Here is a 24,779-nt window from a genome sequence, read left to right on the forward strand (position 1 = left end):
GACCGGTGTGCTGGCAGTGCGGCGCCCCCGGCCACCTGATGAGATGGTGTCCGCAGGTCTCCGCAAGGACCAACCAGGTCTCGGGAAACGAGTAATGGCCGGCGTATGGAGGGAACCGTCGGCCCCACCACCCCCTTCCCCTCGCTTTACACTGAGCGTGGTCACCAAGAGGAGTGACGACGGTCTGATCACCGAAGGCTGGATTCGGGGAAGACGCTGTAATGTGACCATCGACACCGGAGCTGCAGTGACCATCGCCAGGCCCGACGTCGAGCGGGAGAATCAGAGAGGGAGCCGAGCAGACCGTACGTGCTGCAGACAGCGTCCGGTGAAACCATCCCCGTTTTGAAAGAGGTGTTAGTTGAGCTAACGCTGGGGCAAAGTGTCATCCGCACATGGATTTTTGTAGCCGACGTCACGGACGAGATCATCCTGGGGCTGGACGTCCTGCGAGCTTACGATGCGACGGTGGACCTAGGACGCCAAGTGTTGCGACTGGGCCAAGAAGAGATATCTCTGTGGGGCCCTCGGAGCAGACCCCGATCCACACGCCTGACATTAGCCAGCGAGGAGATAATACCGGCGCGGTGCGAGAGGGTGGTGATGGCACGGATGAACGACCCCGTGGGAACGGCGAGCGGAATAATAGAACCTGGTGTGGACCCTTTACCACGAGAAGGACTATACGTAGCCAGGGCGCTAGTCCGCACCCAGCGCAGCGTGCCTGTGAGAATTGTGAATGTCGGGGACGGCGACCAAGTGCTGGCGGAAGGCACAACCCTGGGCCTGTGTGAACCGGTCACGTGGGCGGGCCCGGCTGGCAATACAGAACCTCCGTCGCAGAATAGAGAACTGTGCAAGCCGCTGCAGGGCATGGTCGCCGATGCTATCCTGAATCTGACGACAATGGAAGCCAGGGAGTTGAAGTCATTGGTCCTCGACTTTCAGGATGTCTTCGTAACAGAAAACAATGGTTATGGGCGGACGGACAGAGTGCTCTACCGCATCAGCACAGGCGATGCTCGTCCGATCCGTCAGCCTCCTCGGAGGCTTCCGTTAGCAAAACAAGAAGAGGTGGACGGTATGCTAAGGGACATGGGGGAACAAGGTATGATCGAGGCATCAGACAGCCCGTGGTCGTCACCCGTCGTGCTTGTGCGAAAGAAGAACGGGGAACTGCGGTTCTGCGTTGACTACAGGAAGCTGAATAACGTCACCAAGAAGGATTGCTTCCCACTGCCCAGGATCGACGACACCCTAGACACACTGGCAGGGGCCAAATGGTTCTCGACATTAGACCTAAAGAGTGGCTACTGGCAGGTGGCCCTGCATCCCGAGGATAAAGAGAAGACTGCATTCTCTACTGGACAGGGGCTGTGGCAATTCACGGTAATGCCATTCGGCCTTTGCAACGCTCCGGCAACGTTCGAGCGGCTGATGGAGTCCGTCCTACGGGGCCTGACGCACAAATCCTGCTTGGTCTACCTGGATGATGTCATCGTCATTGGTCGGACATTCCGAGAGCACTTGAATAATCTGAGGGAAGTGCTCCAGAGGCTCAGGGAAGCCGGACTTAAGCTGAACTCCGGAAAGTGTCGGATGTTCCAGAAGGAAGCGAAATATCTAGGACATTTCTCACTGCAGTCCTCGTAACATTTCTCACTGCAGTCCTCGTAATATTTATCACTGCAGTCCTCATAATATTTTTCACTGCAGTCCTCGTTCCAGTTCTCACTGCAGTGGGGTCTGGGACGAGGACTGCAGTGAGAAATGTTACGAGGACTGCAGTGAGAAATATTACGAGGACTGCAGTGAGAAATGGGACGAGGACTGCAGTGAGAAATGGGACGAGGACTGCAGTGAGAAATGTCCTAGACTGGGAGTCGGCGGATGGTAAAGCGAAGACGGCTCAATTGGTCCTGCCACGAAATAAGATAAAGGTGGTTCTGGCCGAGGTTCATGGAGGGTCTTCTGGGGGACACCTGGGAATTAACAAAACCCTGGACAAAGTCAGGCGGCGTTACTACTGGCTACACTCTAGGAGCGACGTGGAGCAATGGTGTCGGCAATGTGACACATGTGCCGCCAGCCGGGGCCCCAGGACCAGAAGTCGCGGCCTCATGCGCCAATACAACGTGGGCGCTCCATTTGAGAGGATCGCCATAGACATCGCGGGACCCTTCCCGAGGAGCGACGCAGGAAACCGCTATCTCCTGATCGCAATGGATTATTTTACGAAATGGCCAGAGGTCTATGCCATACCCAATCAGGAGGCATCAACAGTGGCAGATGTACTCATAAGCAATTTCTTCTGCCGCTTCGGAGTTCCGAGGGAGCTGCACAGCGACCAGGGCCGGAACTTTGAATCCCGACTGCTCCAAGAAGTGTTGCAGCGTCTGGGGGTGGCCAAGACTCGCACCACTCCTCTGCACCCACAGTCGGACGGCATGGTAGAGCGCTATGTGAAAACGGTCGAAGAACATCTACAGAAGGTCGTCTCATCACATCAGCGGGACTGGGACACCAGACTGCCTCTCTTCCTCCTGGCGTACCGAGCCTCGACCCACGAGACTACGGGGGTAACACCGGCCAGCCTAGTGTTTGGGAGGGAGCTACGCCTGCCGTGCGACCTTATGTTCGGGTCTCCACCAGATAGGGAGAAGTCGACAACCGATTATGCGGCGGATCTCGAGGAACGACTTCATGACGCGCATAACCATGCCCGCCAGCATCTGAAGATGGCCAGCGACCGGATGAAGGCACGCTATGATCGCCTGGCAAACTCGGCTGGCTTCCAGGAGGGAGATCGCGTGTGGTTGTATCATCCTACCCGGACAAAAGGGAAGTCTCCCAAGCTACAAACATCTTGGGAGGGCCCCTACAGGGTGGTAACCAGAATCAACGACGTGGTTTATCGGATTCAGCGGCATACCCGGACCCGGATGATGGTAGTCCACCTGGACAGGTTGGCGCCGTATTTGGGTGCTGCTCGGGACGAGCAGCTTTAAGGAGGGGGTAGTGTGATGTGTTGGGGTTGGCATTGTTGTTAGTTTATAGACATTGTTGTATTCATGCATTGTTGTATTATTATTGACATTGTTGCGTTTAGCATTGTTGCGTTTAGCATTGTTGCATAGACATTGTTGTATTTGTATAAAAGCAGTGCAGTTCCTCGGACAGCCGATCCAATATCTGGAGGTCAGCTGCCCACAGCCACGTCCAGAAGCTGCAAGTTCTGCAATCCAAGTGTCTTCGAATTGTTACTAACGCGCCCTGGTACGTTAGTAACAGGCAAATACATGAGGATCTGGGGGTCCCTTTCTTTGCCGACCACATCAGAGCACTAACTGAGAGGTTTGACTCGAGGTTAGCTGGTGTGGGGAACCCCTTAGTTCGGCAACTCGGAAGACACTCGTGCCGAATAAGGGCTGCCAGAGTTCACCCAAGGGCAACCGAGGGCGACTGATGTTCAGCAGGCCAGCCGAAGCCATCCCCAAAAGACGGCCAAGTCAGCACAACGAGTGGTTAGACTACTCGGCTACCCTGACTGAGGTTTTCCGTGCTTTCCTCAGTTGTAAGGCGAATGCCAGGGTATAACTTAATAGGGGCACGGCCCGCCACCCTTCCCCCCGATCATGGAGGCCATCAGCTGAAGTGATCTTCCCCCCATGCCGCAGAGGCCTTCAGCCGAAACGGCCCCTCCCCCTCTGGGTTCATACCCCAGAGACCCAACCAACCAAATTCCTTCGACAACTTGCCTGACAGGATAACCTCCCATCAGCAGCAACAAATCCCAGTTTGAATGGTCGAGGCTCCCGCCACGACGAAACCCCGTTAGCGTTAGCAAAATTTCCGTTCTTATATTACGACCGTTTACCATTTCCAGCAATGCGTCTTGTGCGCAGGAATGGTTTCACCTAGGTAGGGACGATGCTTGCGCTTGCGCAGGCCTCTGCCCTCAGTTAGCTTCTTTGGTTGGTTGGACAGCCGATCCAATGGGTCAAAACAGCGCAGTATCTGGGGGTCACCCTTGACGCCGGGCTTACTTGGTCGGCGCACGTCAACCAAGTGGGAAAGAAGGCAGCGCAACGATTAGGTGTGCTAGGCCCGCTTATCAATAGGAGAAGTGGCCTGTCAATCAGGAACGGTGTACTACTCTATAAGCAGCTCATCCGTCCCATAATGGATTACGCATGCCCGATCTGGAGGTCAGCTGCCCACAGCCACGTCCAGAAGCTGCAAGTTCTGCAATCCAAGTGTCTTCGAATTGTTACTAACGCGCCCTGGTACGTTAGTAACAGGCAAATACATGAGGATCTGGGGGCCCCTTTCTTTGCCGACCACATCAGAGCACTAACTGAGAGGTTTGACTCGAGGTTAGCTGGTGTGGGGAACCCCTTAGTTCGGCAACTCGGAAGACACTCGTGCCGAATGAGGGCTGCCAGAGTTCACCCAAGGGCAACCGAGGGCGACTGATGTTCAGCAGGCCAGCCGAAGCCATCCCCAAAAGACGGCCAAGTCAGCACAACGAGTGGTTAGACTACTCGGCTACCCTGACTGAGGTTTTCCGTGCTTTCCTCAGTTGTAAGGCGAATGCCAGGGTATAACTTAATAGGGGCACGGCCCGCCACCCTTCCCCCCGATCATGGAGGCCATCAGCTGAAGTGATCTTCCCCCCATGCCGCAGAGGCCTTCAGCCGAAACGGCCCCTCCCTCTCTGGGTTCATACCCCAGAGACCCAACCAACCAAATTCCTTCGACAACTTGCCTGACAGGATAACCTCCCATCAGCAGCAACAAATCCCAGTTTGAATGGTCGAGGCTCCCGCCACGACGAAACCCCGTTAGCGTTAGCAAAATTTCCGTTCTTATATTACGACCGATTACCATTTCCAGCAATGCGTCTTGTGCGCAGGAATGGTTTCACCTAGGTAGGGACGATGCTTGCGCTTGCGCAGGCCTCTGCCCTCAGTTAGCTTCTTTGGTTGGTTGTTGGTTGCTTTGAGAGTAAATAACGCCCTCATAACTAGCCCCATCTCATACCCACCTTGAATGTGTGTACTGCAATGTTTCCAAAAATTATTGTTAATACTAAACAACTGACATGGCTCTCACCCACAAGCCAAAGTTATACAGACAAATGCATGTATCTTGAAATAAATATGGCTACCTCAGGACAACAATCTCTAACAGACAAACCACTAAAATTTTGGGCTTGGTCTCCTCACTTGGCAGGTGGAGGACACAATTATTCTCCACCTTCCTCCAGGAAGTTTGCAACAAGAAATCCAAATTCTTCAGATTTCTTCTAATGCACACAACAGTGAACTTCAGAAATAACAAGGTGTTTCCTTTGTCATGGACACAAAACATAAAATGAAAACCAGAAAGCACCCACAGAAATGGGGCTAGCAGTTGACACTGATTTGAGATGGGTACAAGGAAGATGAGTAGAAGCAGAATTGCAGCAACAACAAGATGCCAAAATGGGGAACTTGGCAACTTTCAGAATTCAGAACACAAGTCCACAGACTTACAGGGCATGAGACAAGCCTGAGGAAAGTTACTTTATGACAGGCAATGAAAAGTCAAGTCCGACACATAATAGCCCTTCCTGATCTGGTGTCGCTCTATAAGAAAGGGACCTTCTTTTGCTATAACTTCAAACACAAATTCTACAAGTCATATGTCAGCTACAGTTGAAAACAAACTCCAATAATATGGTATAAAAAAGCACAGTAGTAGAGTGTTAATGGGGAAGAAGCTATGCAAAGCTTATGAAATATTGGCCACCTAATATCAGGACCTGCTCTCCAATAAACAAATGTGTCAACTGTAAACCAACAATCATGTCACATAGTATTCTGGTGACGGGTGACCAAAGCCTGCATCAACTTTATGCACTGCGTGATAATTTTCCTATACAATTAATAATGTATTTATGCACAACACATACTTCAAGTTTAACAACAAACACAGCAAAAACCAAATTCAAGATTTCTGTCTTCTGGGTTGATGCGCCATGTAGTATGGTCGATAGTTTACCAACGTTTCTGAGGACGAGCTGCCTCCATTAACAGGGCAAATGAATACTACACAGCGCAACAACCCAGAAAACGGAAATCTTCATACTCACCGCTGTGAAAACCTCAAATCTTACAACCAAATTCAAATTTAACAGAAATATTTTTCAACTATCTCAGTAAAAACAGTCTGGTCAATACTCATGTGTTCATTCCATGCAACTGAAGTTACAGAGGTGTCATCTCCAGATAAATCACACAGCCTTCCAGCCTGATTTGTGCTTGCACAAAAAAGATATACGCAAGTTCCTAATCCCACGTTTAACACATTATCTGAAGACCAGTCAATAAGATAGAGATAGAAGTCATCTTGGAGATCAGAGGCATCCAACATCTTGTAGGGTAGTGTAGTAGGTGAGATTGTGGAAGAAATACTGCGAAGAGAGCTGAAGTGTGAATCGCTTGAAGGAGAAGTGTGTTGTAGACGAGATTATTTTGTGCTGTAAAGAAGTTTTAGTTGATTAAATTCATTATTGTTGGAAGACTTTGTGGTCTCTTACAATCCCCGCAAGAAATCAAGGGTTGACAATCAAAGTTGCATACCGACCCACGCTAAAGTATGTCCAAGGGTTTGGAGGATAGAGATATTTTAATTTTTCGAGATTATTCGAAAGTCAATTTTTGAAAAGGCAAATATCTCCCGATCTGTAGGAATCTGAGAGACAAAACTTATGTCACTTTGAAGGAACGCATATGTCAACTTCATGTCAGAGTCACGTCAATGTATGTCCAAGGGTTTGGAGGATAGAGACATAAATTTTACGAGATTATTCGAAAGACAATTCTTAAAAGGCTAATATCTCCCGATCTGTAGGAATCTGAGAGACAAACCTTATGTCACCCTGAGGGAACGTACATGTCAAATTCACGTCGAAGTTACTTCAATGTATGTCCAGGGGGTTTGGAGGATAGAGATATTTTAATTCTTCTAGATTATTCGAAAGTCAATTTTTGAAAAGGCAAATATCTCCCGATCTGTTGGAATCTGAGAGACAAAACTAATGTCACTTTGAGGGAACGCATATGTCAACTTCATGTCAGAGTCACGTCAATGTATGTCCAAGGGTTTGGAGGATAGAGACATTTGAATTTTTCGAGATTATTCGAAAGTCAATTTCTGAAAAGGCAAATATCTCCCGATTTGTAGGAATGTGAGAGACAAAACTTATGTTACTTTGAGGGAACGTATATGTCAACTTCATGTCAGAGTCACGTCAATGTATGTCCAAGGGTTTGGAGAATAGAGACATTTAATTTCTTCTAGATTATTCGAAAGTAAATTTTTGAAAAGGCAAATAACTCCCGATCTGTAGAAATCTGGGTGACAAAACTTTTGTCACTTTGAGGGAACGTATATGTCAACTTAATGTCAGAGTCACGTCAATGTATGTCCAAGGGTTTGGAGGATAGAAACATTTGAATTTTTCGAGATTATTCGAAAGTCAATTTCTGAAAAGGCAAATATCTCCCGATTTGTAGGAATGTGAGAGACAAAACTTATGTTACTTTGAGGGAACGTATATGTCAACTTCATGTCAGAGTCACGTCAATGTATGTCCAAGGGTTTGGAGAATAGAGACATTTAATTTCTTCTAGATTATTCGAAAGTAAATTTTTGAAAAGGCAAATAACTCCCGATCTGTAGGAATCTGAGAGACAAACCTTATGTCACTTTGAGGGAACGTATATGTCAACTTCATGTCAGAGTCTCGTCAATGTATGTCCAAGGGTTTGGAGGATAGAGACATTTAAATTTATCCAGATTATTCGAAAGACATTTACTGAAAAGGCAAATATCTCCCGATCCGTAGGAATCTGAGAAACAAAACTTATGTCACTTTAAGAGAACGTATATGTAAACTTCATGTCAGAGTCACGTCAATGTATGTCCAAGGGTTTGGAGGATAGAGACATTTTAATTCTTCTAGATTATTCGAAAGTAAATTTTTGAAAAGGCCAATATCTCCCGATCTGTAGAAATCTGAGAGACAAAACTTATGTCACTTTGAGGGAACGTATATCTCAACTTCATGTCAGAGTCTCGTCAATGTATGTCCAAGGGTTTGGAGGATAGAGGCATTTTAATTTTTCGAGATTATTCGAAAGTCAATTTCTGAAAAGGCAAATATCTCCCGAACTGTAGGAATCTGAGAAACATAACTTATGTCATTTTGAGGAAACGTATATGTCAACTTCATGTCAGAGTCTCGTCAATGCATGTCCAAGGGTTTGGAGGATAGAGACATTTTAATTTTTCGAGATTATTCGAAAGTCAATTTTTGAAAAGGCGAATATCTCCCGATCTGTAGGAATCTGTGAGACAAAACTTATGTCACTTTGAGGGAACGTATATGTCAACTTCATGTCTGAGTGACGTCAATGTATGTCAAAGGGTTTGGAGGATAGAGACATTTTAATTTTTCGAGATTATTCGAAAGTCAATTTTTGAAAAGGCAAATATCTCCCGATCTGTAGGAATATGAGAAACATAACTTATGTCATTTTGAGGAAACGTATATGTCAACTTCTTGTCAGAGTCACGTCAATGTATGTCCAAGGGTTTGGAGGATAGAGACATTTGAATTCTTCTAGATTATTCGAAAGTAAATTTCTGAAAAGGCAAATATCTCCCGATCGGTATGAATCTGAGAGACAAAACTGATGTCATTTTGAGGGAACGTATATGTCAACTTCATGTCAGAGTCACGTCAAGGTATGTCCAAGGGTTTGGTGGATAGAAATATTTTAATTTTTCGAGATTATTCGAAAGTCAATTTTTCAAATGGCAAATATCTGAAGATCTATAGGAATCTGAGAGACAACACTTATGTCACTTTGAGGGAACGTATATGTCAACTTCATGTCAGAGTCACGTCAACGTATGTCCAAGGGTTTGGAGAATAGAAACATTTTAATTATTCTTGATTATTTGAAAGTCAATTTTTGAAAAGGCAAATATCTCCCGATCTGTAGGAATCTGAGAGACAAAACTTATGTCACTTTGAGGGAATGTATATGTCAATTTCATGTCAGAGTCACGTCAATGTATGTCCAAGGGTTTGGAGAATAGAGACATTTTAGTTTTTCGAGATTATTCGAAAGTCAATTTACGAAAAGGCAAATGCTTCCCTATCCGTAGGAATCTGAGAGACAACACTTATGTCACTTTGAGGGAACGTATATGTCAACATCACGACAGAGTCACGTCAATGTATGTAAAAGGGTTTGGAGGATAAAGACATTTTAATTTTTCGAGATTATTCGAAAGACAATTTTTCAAAAGGCAAATATCTCCCGATCTATAGGAATCTGAAAGTCAAACCTTATGTCACTTTGAGGGAACGTATATGTCAACGCCATGTCAGAGTCATGTCAATGTATGTCCAAGGGTTTGGAGGTTAGAGACATTTTAATTTTTAGAGATTATTCGAAAGTCAATTTCTGAAAAGGCAAATATCTCCCGAGCCGTAGGAATCTGAGAAACAAAACTTATGTCCCTTTGAGGGAACGTATATGTCAACTTCATGTGTGAGTCACGTAAACGTATGTTCAAGGGTTTGGAGGATAGAGACATTGAAATTTTTCGAGGTTCCACGAAAGTCAATTTTTGAAAAGGAAAATATCTCCCGATCTGTAAGAATCTGAGAGACAAAACTTATGTCACTTTGAGGGAACGTAAATGTCAACTTGATGTCAGAGTCACGTCAATGTATGTCCAAAGGTTTTTACAATAGAGATATTTTAATTCTTCTAGATTATTCGAAAGTCAATTTCTGAAAAGGCAAATATCTCCCGAGCCGTAGGAATCTGAGAAACAAAACTTATGTCCCTTTGAGGGAACGTATATGTCAACTTCATGTGTGAGTCACGTAAACGTATGTCCAAGGGTTTGGAGGATAGAGACATTGAAATTTTTCGAGGTTCCACGAAAGTCAATTTTTGAAAAGGAAAATATCTCCCTATCTGTAGGAATCTGAGAGACAAAACTTATGTCACTTTGAGGGAACGTAAATGTCAACTTGATGTCAGAGTCACGTCAATGTATGTCCAAAGGTTTTTACAATAGAGATATTTTAATTCTTCTAGATTATTCGAAAGTCAATTTCTGAAAAGGCAAATATCTCCCGAGCCCTAGGAATCTGAGAAACAAAACTTATGTCCCTTTGAGGGAACGTATATGTCAATTTCATGTCAGAGTCACGTCAATGTGTGTCCAAGGGTTTCGAGGATAGAGACATTTTAATTTTTCGAGATTATTCGAAAGTTAATTTTTGAAAAGGCAAATATCTCCCGATCTGTAGGAATCTGAGTGTCAAAACTTGTGTCACTTTGAGGGAACTTATATGTCAACTTCATGTCAGAGTCACGTAAAAGTATATCACAGGGATGGAGGATAGAGACAATAAAATTTTTCGAGATTATTCGAAAGTCAATTCTTGAAAAGGCAAATATCTCCCGATCTGTAGGAATCTGAGAGACAAAACTCATGTCACTTTGAGGGAACGTTTTTGTCAACTTCATGTCAGAGTCACGTCAATGTATGTCAAAGGGTTTGGAGGATAGAGACATTTTAATTTTTCGAGATTATTCGAAAGTCAATTTCTGAAAAGGCAAATATCTCCCGATATGTAGGAATCTGAGAGACAAAACTTATGTCACTTTGAGGGAACGTATATGTCAACTTCATGTCAGAGTCATGTCAATGTATGTCCAAGGGTTTGGAGGATAGAGACATTTTAATTTTTCGAGATTATTCGAAAGTTAATTTTTGAAAAGGCAAATATCTCCCGATCTGTAGGAATCTGAGTGTCAAAACTTGTGTCACTTTGAGGGAACTTATATGTCAACTTCATGTCAGAGTCACGTCAATGTATGTCCAAGGGTTTGGAGGATAGAGACATTTAAATTTTTCGAGATTATTATAAAGTCAATTTTTGAAAAGACAAATATCTCCCGATCTATAGGAATCTGAGAGACAATCCTTATGTCACTTTGAGGGAACGTATATGTCAACTTGATGTCAGAATCACGTCAATGTATGTCCAAAGGTTTGGAGGATAGAGATATTTTAAATTTTCGAGATTATACGAAATTCAATTTTTGAAATGGCAAATATCTCCCGATCTGTAGGATCCTGAGAGACAAAACTTATGTCATTTTGAGGAAACGTATATGTCAACTTCATGTCAGAGTCACGTCAATGTATTTCCAAGGGTTTGGAGGATAGAGACATTTCAATTCTTCTAGATTATTCGAAAGTCCTTTTATGAAAATTCAAATATCTCCCGATCTATTGGAATCTGAGAGACAAAAATTATGTCACTTTGAGGGAACGTATATGTCAACTTCATGTCAGAGTCACGTAAAAGTATGTCCAAAGGTTTGGATTATAGAGAAATTTTAATTTTTCGAGATTATTCGGAAGTCAATTTCTGTAAAGGCAAATATCTCCCGATCTGTAGGAATCTGAGAGACAAAACTTATGTCACTTTGAGGGAACGTATATGTCACCTTGATGTCAGAGTCACGTCAATGTATGTCAAAGGGTTTGGAGGATAGAGACATATAAATTTTTCGAGATTATTCGAAAATCAATTTTTGAAAAGGCAAATATCTCCAGATCTGTAGGAATCTGAGAGACAAAAATTATGTCACTTTGAGGGAACGTATATGTCAACTTCATGTCAGAGTCACGTAAAAGTATGTCCAAAGGTTTGGAGGATAGAGACATTTTAATTTTTCAAGATTATTCGAAAGTCAATTTCTGAAAAGGCAAATATCTCCCGATCCGAAGGAATGTGAGAGACAAAACGTATATCACTTTGAGGGAACGTATATGTTAACATCATGTCAGAGTCAAGTCAATGTATGTCCAAGGGTTTGGAGGATAGAGACATTTTAATTATCTTAGATTATTCGAAAGTAAATTTTTGAAAAGGCAAATATCTCCCGATCTGTAGGAATCGGAGAGACAAAACTTATGTCATTTTGAGGGAACGTATATGTCAACTTCATGTCAGAGTCACGTAAAAGTATGTCCAAGGGTTTGGAGGATAGAGACATTTTAATTTTTCGAGATTATTCGAAAGTCAGTTTCTGAATAGGGAAAAATCTCCCGATCAGTTGGAATCTAAGAGACAACACTTATGTCACTTTGAGGGAACGTTTATGTCAACATCATGTAAGAGTCATGTCAATGTATGTCAAAGGGGTTGTAGGATAGAGACATTTTAATTTTTCGAGATTTTTCTAAAGTTAATTTTTGAAAAGGCAAATATCTCCCGATCTTTAGGAATCTGAGAGACAAAACTTATGTCACTTTGAGGGAACGTATATGTCAACTTCATGTCAGAGTCACGTCAATGTATGTCCAAGGGTTTGGAGGATAGAGACATTTAAATTTTTCGAGATTATTAGAAAGTCAATTTTTGAAAAGACAAATATCTCCCGACCTATAGGAATCTGAGAGACAAACCTTATGTCACTTTGAGGGAACGTATATGTCAACTTGATGTCAGGGTCACGTCAATGTCTGTCCAAGTGTTTGGAGGACAGTGGCATTTTAATTTTTCGAGATTATTCAAAAGTCAATTTTTGAAAAGATAAATATCTCTCGATCTGTAGCAATCTGAGAAACAAAACGTATGTCACTTTGAGGGAACGTATATGTCAACTTCATGTCAGAGTCACGTCAATGTATGTCCAAGGGTTTGGAGGATAAAGACATTATAATTTTTCGAGATTATTCGAAAGTCAATTTCTGAAAAGGCAAATATCTATCGATCTGTAGGAATCTGAGAGACAAAACTTATGTCATTTTGAGAGAACGTATATGTCAACTTCATATCGGAGTCTCGTCAATGTATGTCCAAGGGTTTGGAGGATAGAGACATTTAAATCTTTCGAGATTTTTCGAAAGTCAATTTCTGAATAGGGAAATATCTCCCGATATGTAGGAATCTAAGAGACAACACTTATGTCACTTTGAGGGAACGTATATGTCAACTTCATGTAAGAGTCATGTCAATGTATGTCCAAGGGTTTGGAGGATAGAGACATTTTAATTTTTCGAGATTATACGAAAGTTAATTTTTTAAAAAGGCAAATATCTCCCGATCTGTAGGAATCTGAGAGTCAAAACTTGTGTCACTTTGAGGGAACTTATATGTTAACTTCATGTCAGAGTCACGTCAATGTATATCCAAGGGTTTGGAGGATAGAGACATTTAAATTTTTCGAGATTATTAGAAAGTCAATTTTTGAAAAGACAAATATCTCCCGATCTATAGGAATCTGAGAGACAATCCTTATGTCACTTTGAGGGAACGTATATGTCAACTTGATGTCAGAGTCACGTCAATGTATGTCCAAAGGTTTGGAGGATAGAGATATTTTAAATTTTCGAGATTATACGAAATTCAATTTGTGAAATGGCAAATATCTCCCGATCTGTAGGATCCTGAGAGACAAAACTTATGTCATTTTGAGGAAACGTATATGTCAACTTCATGTCAGAGTCATGTAAAAGTATGTCCAAGGGTTTGGAGGATAGAGGCATTTTAATTTTGTGAGATAAATCGAAAGTCAATTTTTGAAAAGGCAAATATCTCCCGATCTGTAGGAATGTGAGACACAAAACTTATGTCACTTTGAGGGAACGTATATGTCAACTTCATGTCAGAGTCATGTCAATGTATGTCCAAGGAATTGGAGGATAGAGACATAAATTTCTCGAGATTATTCGAAAGTCAATTTTTGAAAAGGCAAAATATCTCCCGATCTGCTTTAATCTGAGAGACAAAACTTATGTCATTTTGAGGGAACGTATATGTCAACTTCATGTCAGAGTCACGTAAAAGTATGTCCAAGGGTTTGGAGGATAGAGACATTTTAATTCTTCTAGATTATTCGAAAGTCATTTTTTGAAAAGGCATATATCTCCCGATCTGTAGGAATCTGAGAGACAAAACTTATGTCACTTTGAGGGAACGTATATGTCAATTTCATGTCAAAGTCTCGTCAATGTATGTCTAAGGGTTTGGAGGATAGAGACATTTTAATTTTTCGAGATTATTCGAAAGTCAATTTATGAAAAAGCAAATATCTCCCGATCCGTAGGAATCTGAGAGACAAAACTTATGTCACTTTGAGGGAACGTATATGTCAACTTCTTGTCAGAGTCACGTCAATGTATGTCCAAGGGTTTGGAGGATAGAGACATTTCAATTATTCGAGATTATTCGAAAGTCAATTTTTGAAAAATCAAATATCTCCCGATCTGTAGGAATCTGAGAGACAAAACTTATGTCACTTTGAGGGAACGTGTATGTCAACTTCATGTCAGAGTCACGTCAATGTATGTCCAAGGGTTTGGAGGATAGAGACATTTTAATTTTTCGAGATTATTCGAAAGTCAATTTATGAAAAGGCAAATACCTCCCGATCCGTAGGAACGTGAGAGACAAAACTTATGTCACTTTGAGGGATCGTATATGTCAACTTCATGTCAGAGTCACGTCAATGTATGTCCAAGGGTTTGGAGGATAGAGACATTTGAATTCTTCTAGATTTTTCGATAGTAAATTTTTGAAAAGGCAAATATCTCCCGATCTGTAGGAATCTGAGAGACAAAACTTATGTCACTTTGAGGGAACGTATATGTCAACTTCATGTTAGAGTCACGTCAATGTATGTCCAAGGGTTTGGAGGATAGAGACATTTAAATTTTTCGAGATTATTCGAAAGTCAATTTTTGAAAAGGCAAATATCTACCGATCTGTAGGAATCTGAGGGACAAAACTTATGTCACTTTGAGGAACGTATATGTCAACTTCATGTCAGATTCACGTCAATGTATGTCCAAGGGTTCGGAGGATAGAGATATTTAAATTTTTCGAAATTATTCGAAAGTCAATTTCTGAAAAGACAAATATCTCCCGATCCGTAGGAATGTGATAGACAAAACTTATGTCACTTTGAGGGAACGTATATGTCAACTTCATGTCAGAGTCACGTCAATGTATGTCCAAGTGTTTGGAGGATAGAGACATTTTAATTTTTCGAGATTATTCGAAAGTCAATTTCTGAAAAGGCAAATATCTTCCGATCCGTAGGAATCTGAGAGACAAAACTTATGTCACTTTGAGGGAACGTGTATGTCAACTTCATGTCAGAGTCACGTCAATGTATGTCCAAGGGTTTGGAGGATAGAGACATTTTAATTTTTCGAGATTATTCGAAAGTCAATTTATGAAAAGGCAAATACCTCCCGATCCGTAGGAACGTGAGAGACAAAACTTATGTCACTTTGAGGGAACGTATATGTCAACTTCATGTCAGAGTCACGTCAATGTATGTCCAAGGGTTTGGAGGATAGAGACATTTGAATTCTTCTAGATTTTTCGATAGTAAATTTTTGAAAAGGCAAATATCTCCCGATCTGTAGGAATCTGAGAGACAAAACTTATGTCACTTTGAGGGAACGTATATGTCAACTTCATGTTAGAGTCACGTCAATGTATGTCCAAGGGTTTGGAGGATAGAGACATTTAAATTTTTCGAGATTATTCGAAAGTCAATTTTTGAAAAGGCAAATATCTACCGATCTGTAGGAATCTGAGAGACAAAACTTATGTCACTTTGAGGAAACGTATATGTAAACTTCATGTCAGATTCACGTCAATGTATGTCCAAGGGTTCGGAGGATAGAGATATTTAAATTTTTCGAAATTATTCGAAAGTCAATTTCTGAAAAGGCAAATATCTCCCGATCCGTAGGAATGTGATAGACAAAACTTATGTCACTTTGAGGGAACGTATATGTCAACTTCATGTCAGAGTCACGTCAATGTATGTCCAAGGGTTTGGAGGATAGAGACATTTTAATTTTTCTTGATTATTCGAAAGTCAATTTCTGAAAAGGCAAATATCTTCCGATCCGAGGAATCTGAGAGACAAAACTTATGTCACTTTGAGGGAACGTATATGTCAACTTCATGTCAGGGACACGTCAATGTATGTCCAAGGGTTTGGAGGATAGAGACATTTTAATTCTTCTAGATTATTCGAAAATAAATTTTTGAGAAGGCAAATATCTCCGGATCTGTAGGAATCTGAGAGACAAAACTTATGTCACTTTGAGGGAACGTATATGTCAACTTCATGTCAGAGTCTCGTCAATGTGTGTCCAAGGGTTGGGAGGATAGAGTCATTTTAATTTATCGAGATTATTCGAAAGCGAATATATGTAAAGGCAAATATCTCCCGATCCGTAGCAATCTAAGAGACAAAACTTATGTCACATTGAGGGAATGTATATGTCAACTTCATGTCAGAGTCACGTCAATGTATGTCCAAGGCTTTGGAGGTTAGAGACATTTTAATTTTTCGAGATTATTCGAAAGTCAGTTTCTGAAAAGGGAAAATCTGCCGATCAGTTGGAATCTAAGAGACAACACTTATGTCACTTTGAGGGAACGTATATGTCAACTCCATATCAGAGTCATGTCAATGTATGTCAAAGGGTTTGTAGGATAGAGACATTTTAATTTTTCGAGATTATTCGAAAGTTAATTTTTGAAAAGGCAAATATCTCCCGATCTTTAGGAATCTGAGAGACAAAACTTATGTCACTTTGAGGGAACGTATATGTCAACTTCATGTCAGAGTCACGTCAATGTATGTACAAGGGTTTGGAGGATAGAGACATTTAAATTTTTCGAGATTATTAGAAAGTCAATTTTTGAAAAGATAAATATCTCCCGACCTATTGGAATCTGAGAGACAAACCTTATGTCTCTTTGAGGGAACGTATATGTCAACTTGATGTCAGATCCACGTCAATGTATGTCCAAAGGTTTGGAGGATAAAAATATTTTAATTTTTCGAGGTTATTCGAAATTCAATTTATGAAAAGGCAAATATCTCCCGATCTGTAGAAATCTGAAAGGCAAACCTTATGTCACTTTGAGGGAACGTATATGTCAACTTCATGTCAGGGTCACGTCAATGTATGTCCAAGTGTTTGGAGGACAGAGGCATTTTAATTTTTCGAGATTATTCGAAAGTCAATTTTTGAAAAGACAAATATCTCTCGATCTGTAGCAATCTGAGAGACAAAACGTATGTCACTTTGAGGGAACGTATATGTCAACTTCATGTCCGAGTTTTGTCTATGTATGTCCAAGGGTTTGGGGGATAGAGACATTTTAATTTTTCGAGATTATTCGAAAGTCAATTTCTGAAAAGGCAAATATCTCCCGATCTGTAGGAATCTGAGAGACAAAACTTATGTCATTTTGAGGGAACGTATATGTCAACTTCATGTCAGATTCACGTCAATGTATGTCCAAGGGTTTGGAGGATAGAGACATTTTAATTATTCTAGATTATTCGAAAGTCAATTTTTGAAAAATCAAATATCACCCGATCTGTATGAATCTGAGAGACAAAACTTATGTCACTTTGAGGGAACGTATATGCCAACTTTATGTCAGAGTCACGTCAATGTATGTCCAAGGGTTTGGAGGATAGAGACATTTTAATTTTTCGAGATTATTCGAAAGTCAATTTCTGAAAAGGCAAATATCTCCCGATCCGTAGGAATGTGAGAGACAAAACTTATGTCACTTTGAGGGAACGTATATGTCAACTTCATGTCAGAGCCACGTCAATGTAAGTCCAAGGGTTTGGAGAATAGACTCATTTGAATTTTTCGAGATTATTCGAAAACCAATTTTTGAAAAGGCAAATATCTCCCGATCTGTAGGAATCTGAGAGACAAAACTTATGTCACTTTGAGGGAACGTATATGTCAACTTCATGTCGGAGTCTCGTCAATGTATGTCCAAGGGTTTGGAGGATAGACACATTTAAATTTTTCGAGATTATTCGAAAGTCAATTTCTGAAAATGTAAATATCTCCCGATCCGTAGGAATCTGAGCGACAAAACTTATGTCACTTTGAGGGAACGGAAATGTCAACTTCATGTCAGAGTCACGTCAATGTATGTCCAAGGGTTTGGAGGATAGAGACATATAAATTTTTTGAGATTATTCGAAAGTCAATTTTTGAAAAGGCAAATTTCTCCCGATCTGTAGGATTCTGAGAGACAAAACTTATGTCATTTTGAGGGAACGTATGTGTCAACTTCATGTCAGAGTCACGTAAAAGTATGTAAAAAGGTTTGGAGGATAGAGACATTTTAATTTTTCGAGATTATTCGAAAGTCAATTTTTGAAAAGGCAAATATCTCCCGATCTGTAGCAATCTGAGAGACAAAACTTATGTCACTTTGAAGGAACGTATATGTCAACTTCATGTCAGAGTCACGTCAATGTATGTAAAAGGGTTTGGAGGATAGAGACATTTAAATTTTTCGAGATTATTCGAAAGTCAATTTTTGAAAAGGCAAATATCTCCCGATCTGTAGGAATCTGAGAGACAAAACTTATGTCACTTTGAGGGAACGTATATGTCAACTTCATGTCAGAGTCACGTAAAAGTATGTCCAAGGGTTTGGAGGATAGAGACATTTTAATTTTTCGAGATTATTCAAAAGTCAATTTTTGAAAAGGCAAATATCTCCCGATCTGTAGCAATCTGAGAGACAAAACTTATGTCACTTTGAGGGAACGTATATGTCAACTTCATGTCAGATTCACGTCAATTTATGTCCAAGGGTTCGGAGGATAGAGACATTTAAATTTTTCGAGATTATTCGAAAGTCAATTTCTGAAAAGGCAAATATCTCCCGATCCGTAGGAATGTGAGAGACAAAACTTATGTCACTTTGAGGGAACGTATATGTCAACTTCATGTCAGAGTCACGTCAATGTATGTCCAAGGGTTTGGAGGATAGAGACATTTAAATTCTTCTAGATTATTCGAAAGTAAATTTTTGAGAAGGCAAATATCTCCCGATCTGTAGGAATCTGAGATACAAAACTTATGTCACTTTGAGGGAACGTATATGTCAACTTCATGCAGAGTCTCGTCAATGTATGTCCAAGGGTTTGGAGGATAGAGACATTTTAATTTATCGAGATTATTCGAAAGTCAATATTTGTAAAGGCAAATATCTCCCGATCCGTAGGAATGTAAGAGACAAAACTTATGTCACATTGAGGGAACGTAAATGTCAACTTCATGTCAGTGTCACGTCAATGTATGTCCAAGGGTTTGGAGGATAGAGACATTTTAATTTTTCGAGATTATTCGAAAGTCAGTTTCTGAAAAGGGAAAAATCTCACGATCAGTTGGAATCTAAGAGACAACACTTATGTCACTTTGAGGGAACGTATATGTCAACTTCAAGTCAGAGTCATGTCAATGTATGTCAAAGGGTTTGTAGGATAGAGACATTTTAATTTTTCGAGATTATTCGAAAGTTAATTTTTGAAAAGGCAAATATCTACCGATCTTTAGGAATCTGAGAGACAAAACTTATGTCACTTTGAGGGAACGTATATGTCAACTTCATGTCAGAGTCACGTCAATGTATGTCCAAGGGTTTGGAGGATAGAGACATTTAAATTTTTCGAGATTATTACAAAGTCAATTTTTGAAAAGACAAATATCTCCCGACCTATTGGAATCTGAGAGACAAACGTTATGTCACTTTGAGGGAACGTATATGTCAACTTGATGTCAGAGCCACGTCAATGTATGTCCAAGGGTTTGGAGGACAGAGGCATCTTAATTTTTCGAGATTATTCGAAAGTCAATTTTTGAAAAGACAAATATCTCTCGATCTGTAGCAATCTGAGAGACAAAACGTATGTCACTTTGAGGGAAAGTATATGTCAACTTCATGTCAGATTCACGTCAATGTATGTCCAAGGGTTTGGAGGATAGAGACATTTTAATTATTCGAGATTATTCGAAAGTCAATTTTTGAAGAGGAAAATATCTCCCGATCTGTAGGAATCTGAGAGACAAAACTTATGTCACTTTGAGGGAACGTATATGTCAACTTGATGTCAGAGTCTGGTCAATGTATGTCCAAGGGTTTGGAGGATAGAGACATTTCAATTTTTCGAGATTATTCGAAAGTAAATTTTTGAGAAGGCAAATATCTCCCGATCTGTAGGAATCTGAGAGACAAAACTTATGTCACTTTGAGGGAACGTATATGTCAACTTCATGTCAAGAGTCTCGTCAATGTATGTCCAAGGGTTTGGAGGATAGAGACATTTAAATCTTTCGAGATTTTTCGAAAGTCAATTTCTGAAGAGGGAAATATCTCCCGATATGTAGGAATCTAAGAGACAACACTTATGTCACTTTGAGGGAACGTATATGTCAACTTCATGTCAGAGTCATGTCAATGTATGTCCAAGGGTTTGGAGGATAGAGACATTTTAATTTTTCGAGATTATACGAAAGTTAATTTTTGAAAAGGCAAATATCTCCCGTTCTGTAGGAATCTGAGAGTCAAAACTTTGTCACTTTGAGGGAACTTATATGTCAACTTCATGTCAGAGTCACGTCAATGTATATCCAAGGGTTTGGAGGATAGAGACATTTAAATTTTTCTGAGATTATTGGAAAGTCAATTTTTGAAAAGACAAATATCTCCCGATCCGAAGGAATGTGAGAGACAAAACGTATATCACTTTGAGGGAACGTATATGTTAACTTCATGTCAGAGTCACGTCAATTTATGTCCAAGGGTTTAGAGGATAGAGACATTTTAATTATCCTAGATTATTCGAAAGTATATTTTTGAAAAGGCAAATATCTCCCGATCTGTAGGATCCTGAGCGACAAAACTTATGTCATTTTGAGGAATCGTATATGTCAACTTCATGTCAGAGTCACGTAACAGTATGTCCAAGGGTTTGGAGGATAGAGGCATTTTAATTTTGTGAGATAATTCGAAAGTCAATTTTTGAAAAGGCAAATATCTCCCGATCTGTAGGAATCTGAGACACAAAACTTATGTCACTTTGAGGGAACGTATATGTCAACTTCATGTCAGAGTCACGTCAATGTATGTCCAAGGAATTGGAGGATAGAGACATAAATTTCTCGAGATTATTCGAAAGTCAATTTTTGAAAAGGCAAAATATCTCCCGATCTGCTTTAATCTGAGAGACAAAACTTATGTCATTTTGAGGGAACGTATATGTCAACTTCATGTCAGAGTCACGTAAAAGTATGTCCAAGGGTTTGGAGGATAGAGACATTTTAATTCTTCGAGATTATTCGAAAGTCAATTTTTGAAAAGGCATATATCTCCCGATCTGTAGCAATCTGAGAGACACAATTCATGTCACTTTGAGGGAACGTATTTGTCAACTTCATGTCAGAGTCACGTCAATGTATGTCAAAGGGTTTGGAGGATAGAGACATTTTAATTTTTCGAGATTATTCGAAAGTCAATTTCTGAAAAGGCAAATATCTCCCGATCTGTAGGAATCTGAGAGACAAAACTTATGTCCTTTTGAGGGAACGTATATGTCAACTTCATGTCAGAGTCACGTCAATGTATGTCCAAGGGTTTGGAGGATAGAGACATTTTAATTTTTCAAGATTATTCGAAAGTCAATTTTTGAAAAGGCAAATATCTCCCGATCGGAAGGAATGTGAGAGACAAAACGTATATCACTTTGAGGGAACGTATATGTTAACTTCATGTCAGAGTCACGTCAATGTATGTCCAAGGGTTTAGAGGATAGAGACATTTTAATTATCCTAGATTATTCGAAAGTATATTTTTGAAAAGGCAAATATCTCCCGATCTGTAGGAATCTGAGAGACAAAACTTATGTCACTTTGAGGGAACGTATATGTCAATTTCATGTCAGAGTCTCGTCAATGTATGTCTAAGGGTTTGGAGGAGAGAGACATTTTAATTTTTCGAGATTATTCGAAAGTCAATTTATGAAAAAGCAAATATCTCCCGATCCGTAGGAATCTGAGAGACAAAACGTATGTCACTTTCAGGGAACGTATATGTCAACTTCTTGTCAGAGTCACGTCAATGTATGTCCAAGGGTTTGGAGGATAGAGACATTTCAATTATTCGAGATTATTCGAAAGTCAATTTTTGAAAAATCAAATATCTCCCGATCTGTAGGAATCTGAGAGACAAAACTTATGTCACTTTGAGGGAACGTGTATGTCAACTTCATGTCAGAGTCACGTCAATGTATGTCCAAGGGTTTGGAGGATAGAGACATTTTAATTTTTCGAGATTATTCGAAAGTCAATTTATGAAAAGGCAAATACCTCCCGATCCGTAGGAACGTGAGAGACAAAACTTATGTCACTTTGAGGGAACGTATATGTCAACTTCATGTCAGAGTCACGTCAATGTATGTCCAAGGGTTTGGAGGATAGAGACATTTGAATTCTTCTAGATTTTTCGATATTAAATTTTTGAAAAGGCAAATATCTCCCGATCTGTAGGAATCTGAGAGACAAAACTTACGTCACTTTGAGGGAACGTATATGTCAACTTCATGTTAGAGTCACGTCAATGTATGTCCAAGGGTTTGGAGGATAGAGACATTTAAATTTTTCGAGATTATTCGAAAGTCAATTTTTGAAAAGGCAAATATCTACCGATCTGTAGGAATCTGAGAGACAAAACTTATGTCACTTTGAGGTAACGTATATGTCAACTTCATGTCAGATTCACGTCAATGTATGTCCAAGGGTTCGGAGGATAGAGATATTTAAATTTTTCGAAATTATTCGAAAGTCCATTTCTGAAAAGGCAAATATCTCCCGATCCGTAGGAATGTGATAGACAAAACTTATGTCACTTTGAGGGAACGTATATGTCAACTTCATGTCAGAGTCACGTCAATGTATGTCCAAGGGTTTGGAGGATAGAGACATTTTAATTTTTCGAGATTATTCGAAAGTCAATTTCTGAAAAGGCAAATATCTTCCGATCCGTAGGAATCTGAGAGACAAAACTTATGTTACTTTAAGGGAACGTATATGTCAACTTCATGTCAGAGACACGTCAATGTATGTCCAAGGGTTTGGAGGATAGAGACATTTTAATTCTTCTAGATTATTCGAAAATAAATTTTTGAGAAGGCAAATATCTCCCGATCTGTAGGAATCTGAGAGACAAAACTCATGTCACTTTGAGGGAACGTATATGTCAACTTCATGTCAGAGTCTCGTCAATGTGTGTCCAAGGGTTTGGAGGATAGAGTCATTTTAATTTATCGAGATTATTCGAAAGCGAATATTTGTAAAGGCAAATATCTCCCGATCCGTAGGAATCTAAGAGACAAAACTTATGTCACATTGAGGGAATGTATATGTCAACTTCATGTCAGAGTCACGTCAATGTATGTCCAAGGCTTTGGAGGATAGAGACATTTTAATTTTTCGAGATTATTCGAAAGTCAGTTTCTGAAAAGGGAAAATCTGCCGATCAGTTGGAATCTAAGAGACAACACTTATGTCACTTTGAGGGAACGTATATGTCAACTCCATGTCAGAGTCATGTCAATGTATGTCAAAGGGTTTGTAGGATAGAGACATTTTAATTTTTCGAGATTATTCGAAAGTTAATTTTTGAAAAGGCAAATATCTCCCGATCTTTAGGAATCTGAGAGACAAAACTTATGTCACTTTGAGGAACGTATATGTCAACTTCATGTCAGAGTCACGTCAATGTATGTACAAGGGTTTGGAGGATAGAGACATTTAATTTTTTCGAGATTATTAGAAAGTCAATTTTTGAAAAGATAAATATCTCCCGACCTATTTGAATCTGAGAGACAAACCTTATGTCTCTTTGAGGGAACGTATATGTCAACTTGATGTCAGATCCACGTCAATGTATGTCCAAAGGTTTGGAGGATAAAGATATTTTAATTTTTCGAGATTATTCGAAATTCAATTTATGAAAAGGCAAATATCTCCCGATCTGTAGAAATCTGAAAGGCAAACCTTATGTCACTTTGAGGGAACGTATATGTCAACTTCATGTCAGGGTCACGTCAATGTATGTCCAAGTGTTTGGAGGACAGAGGCATTTTAATTTTTCGAGATTATTCGAAAGTCAATTTTTGAAAAGACAAATATCTCTCGATCTGTAGCAATCTGAGAGACAAAACGTATGTCACTTTGAGGGAACGAATATGTCAACTTCATGTCCGAGTTTTGTCAATGTATGTCCAAGGGTTTGGGGGATAGAGACATTTTAATTTTTCGAGATTATTCGAAAGTCAATATTTGTAAAGGCAAATATCTCCCGATCCGTAGGAATGTAAGAGACAAAACTTATGTCACATTGAGGGAACGTAAATGTCAACTTCATGTCAGAGTCACGTCAATGTATGTCCAAGGGTTTGGAGGATAGAGACATTTTAATTTTTCGAGATTATTCGAAAGTCAGTTTCTGAAAAGGGAAAAATCTCACGATCAGTTGGAATCTAAGAGACAACATTTATGTCACTTTGAGGGAACGTATATGTCAACTTCAAGTCAGAGTCATGTCAATGTATGTCAAAGGGTTTGTAGGATAGAGACATTTTAATTTTTCGAGATTATTCGAAAGTTAATTTTTGAAAAGGCAAATATCTACCGATCTTTAGGAATCTGAGAGACAAAACTTATGTCACTTTGAGGGAACGTATATGTCAACTTCATGTCAGAGTCACGTCAATGTATGTCCAAGGGTTTGGAGGATAGAGACATTTAAATTTTTCGAGATTATTACA

At 40.2% G+C, this 24,779-nt stretch overlaps 1 protein-coding gene across 1 annotated transcript in view; it reads left to right on the forward strand.

The window, feature by feature from the left end:
- The first annotated feature begins 603 nt into the window (after positions 1 to 603).
- Positions 604 to 24,779, forward strand: part of LOC147871112 (uncharacterized) — a 46,773-nt gene continuing 22,597 nt past the window's right edge. The window contains exon 1 of the mRNA XM_087341140.1: positions 604 to 957. Coding sequence (XP_087197266.1) covers positions 604 to 957 — 354 coding nt within the window. The remainder of the gene's footprint in view (positions 958 to 24,779) is intronic.

Source organism: Zootermopsis nevadensis, unplaced genomic scaffold, assembly GCF_977971745.1.
Source record: "Zootermopsis nevadensis isolate Lab colony 2312 unplaced genomic scaffold, Znev_1.0 Znev_ptg000064l, whole genome shotgun sequence".
In the NCBI taxonomy this organism is placed as follows: domain Eukaryota; kingdom Metazoa; phylum Arthropoda; class Insecta; order Blattodea; family Termopsidae; genus Zootermopsis; species Zootermopsis nevadensis.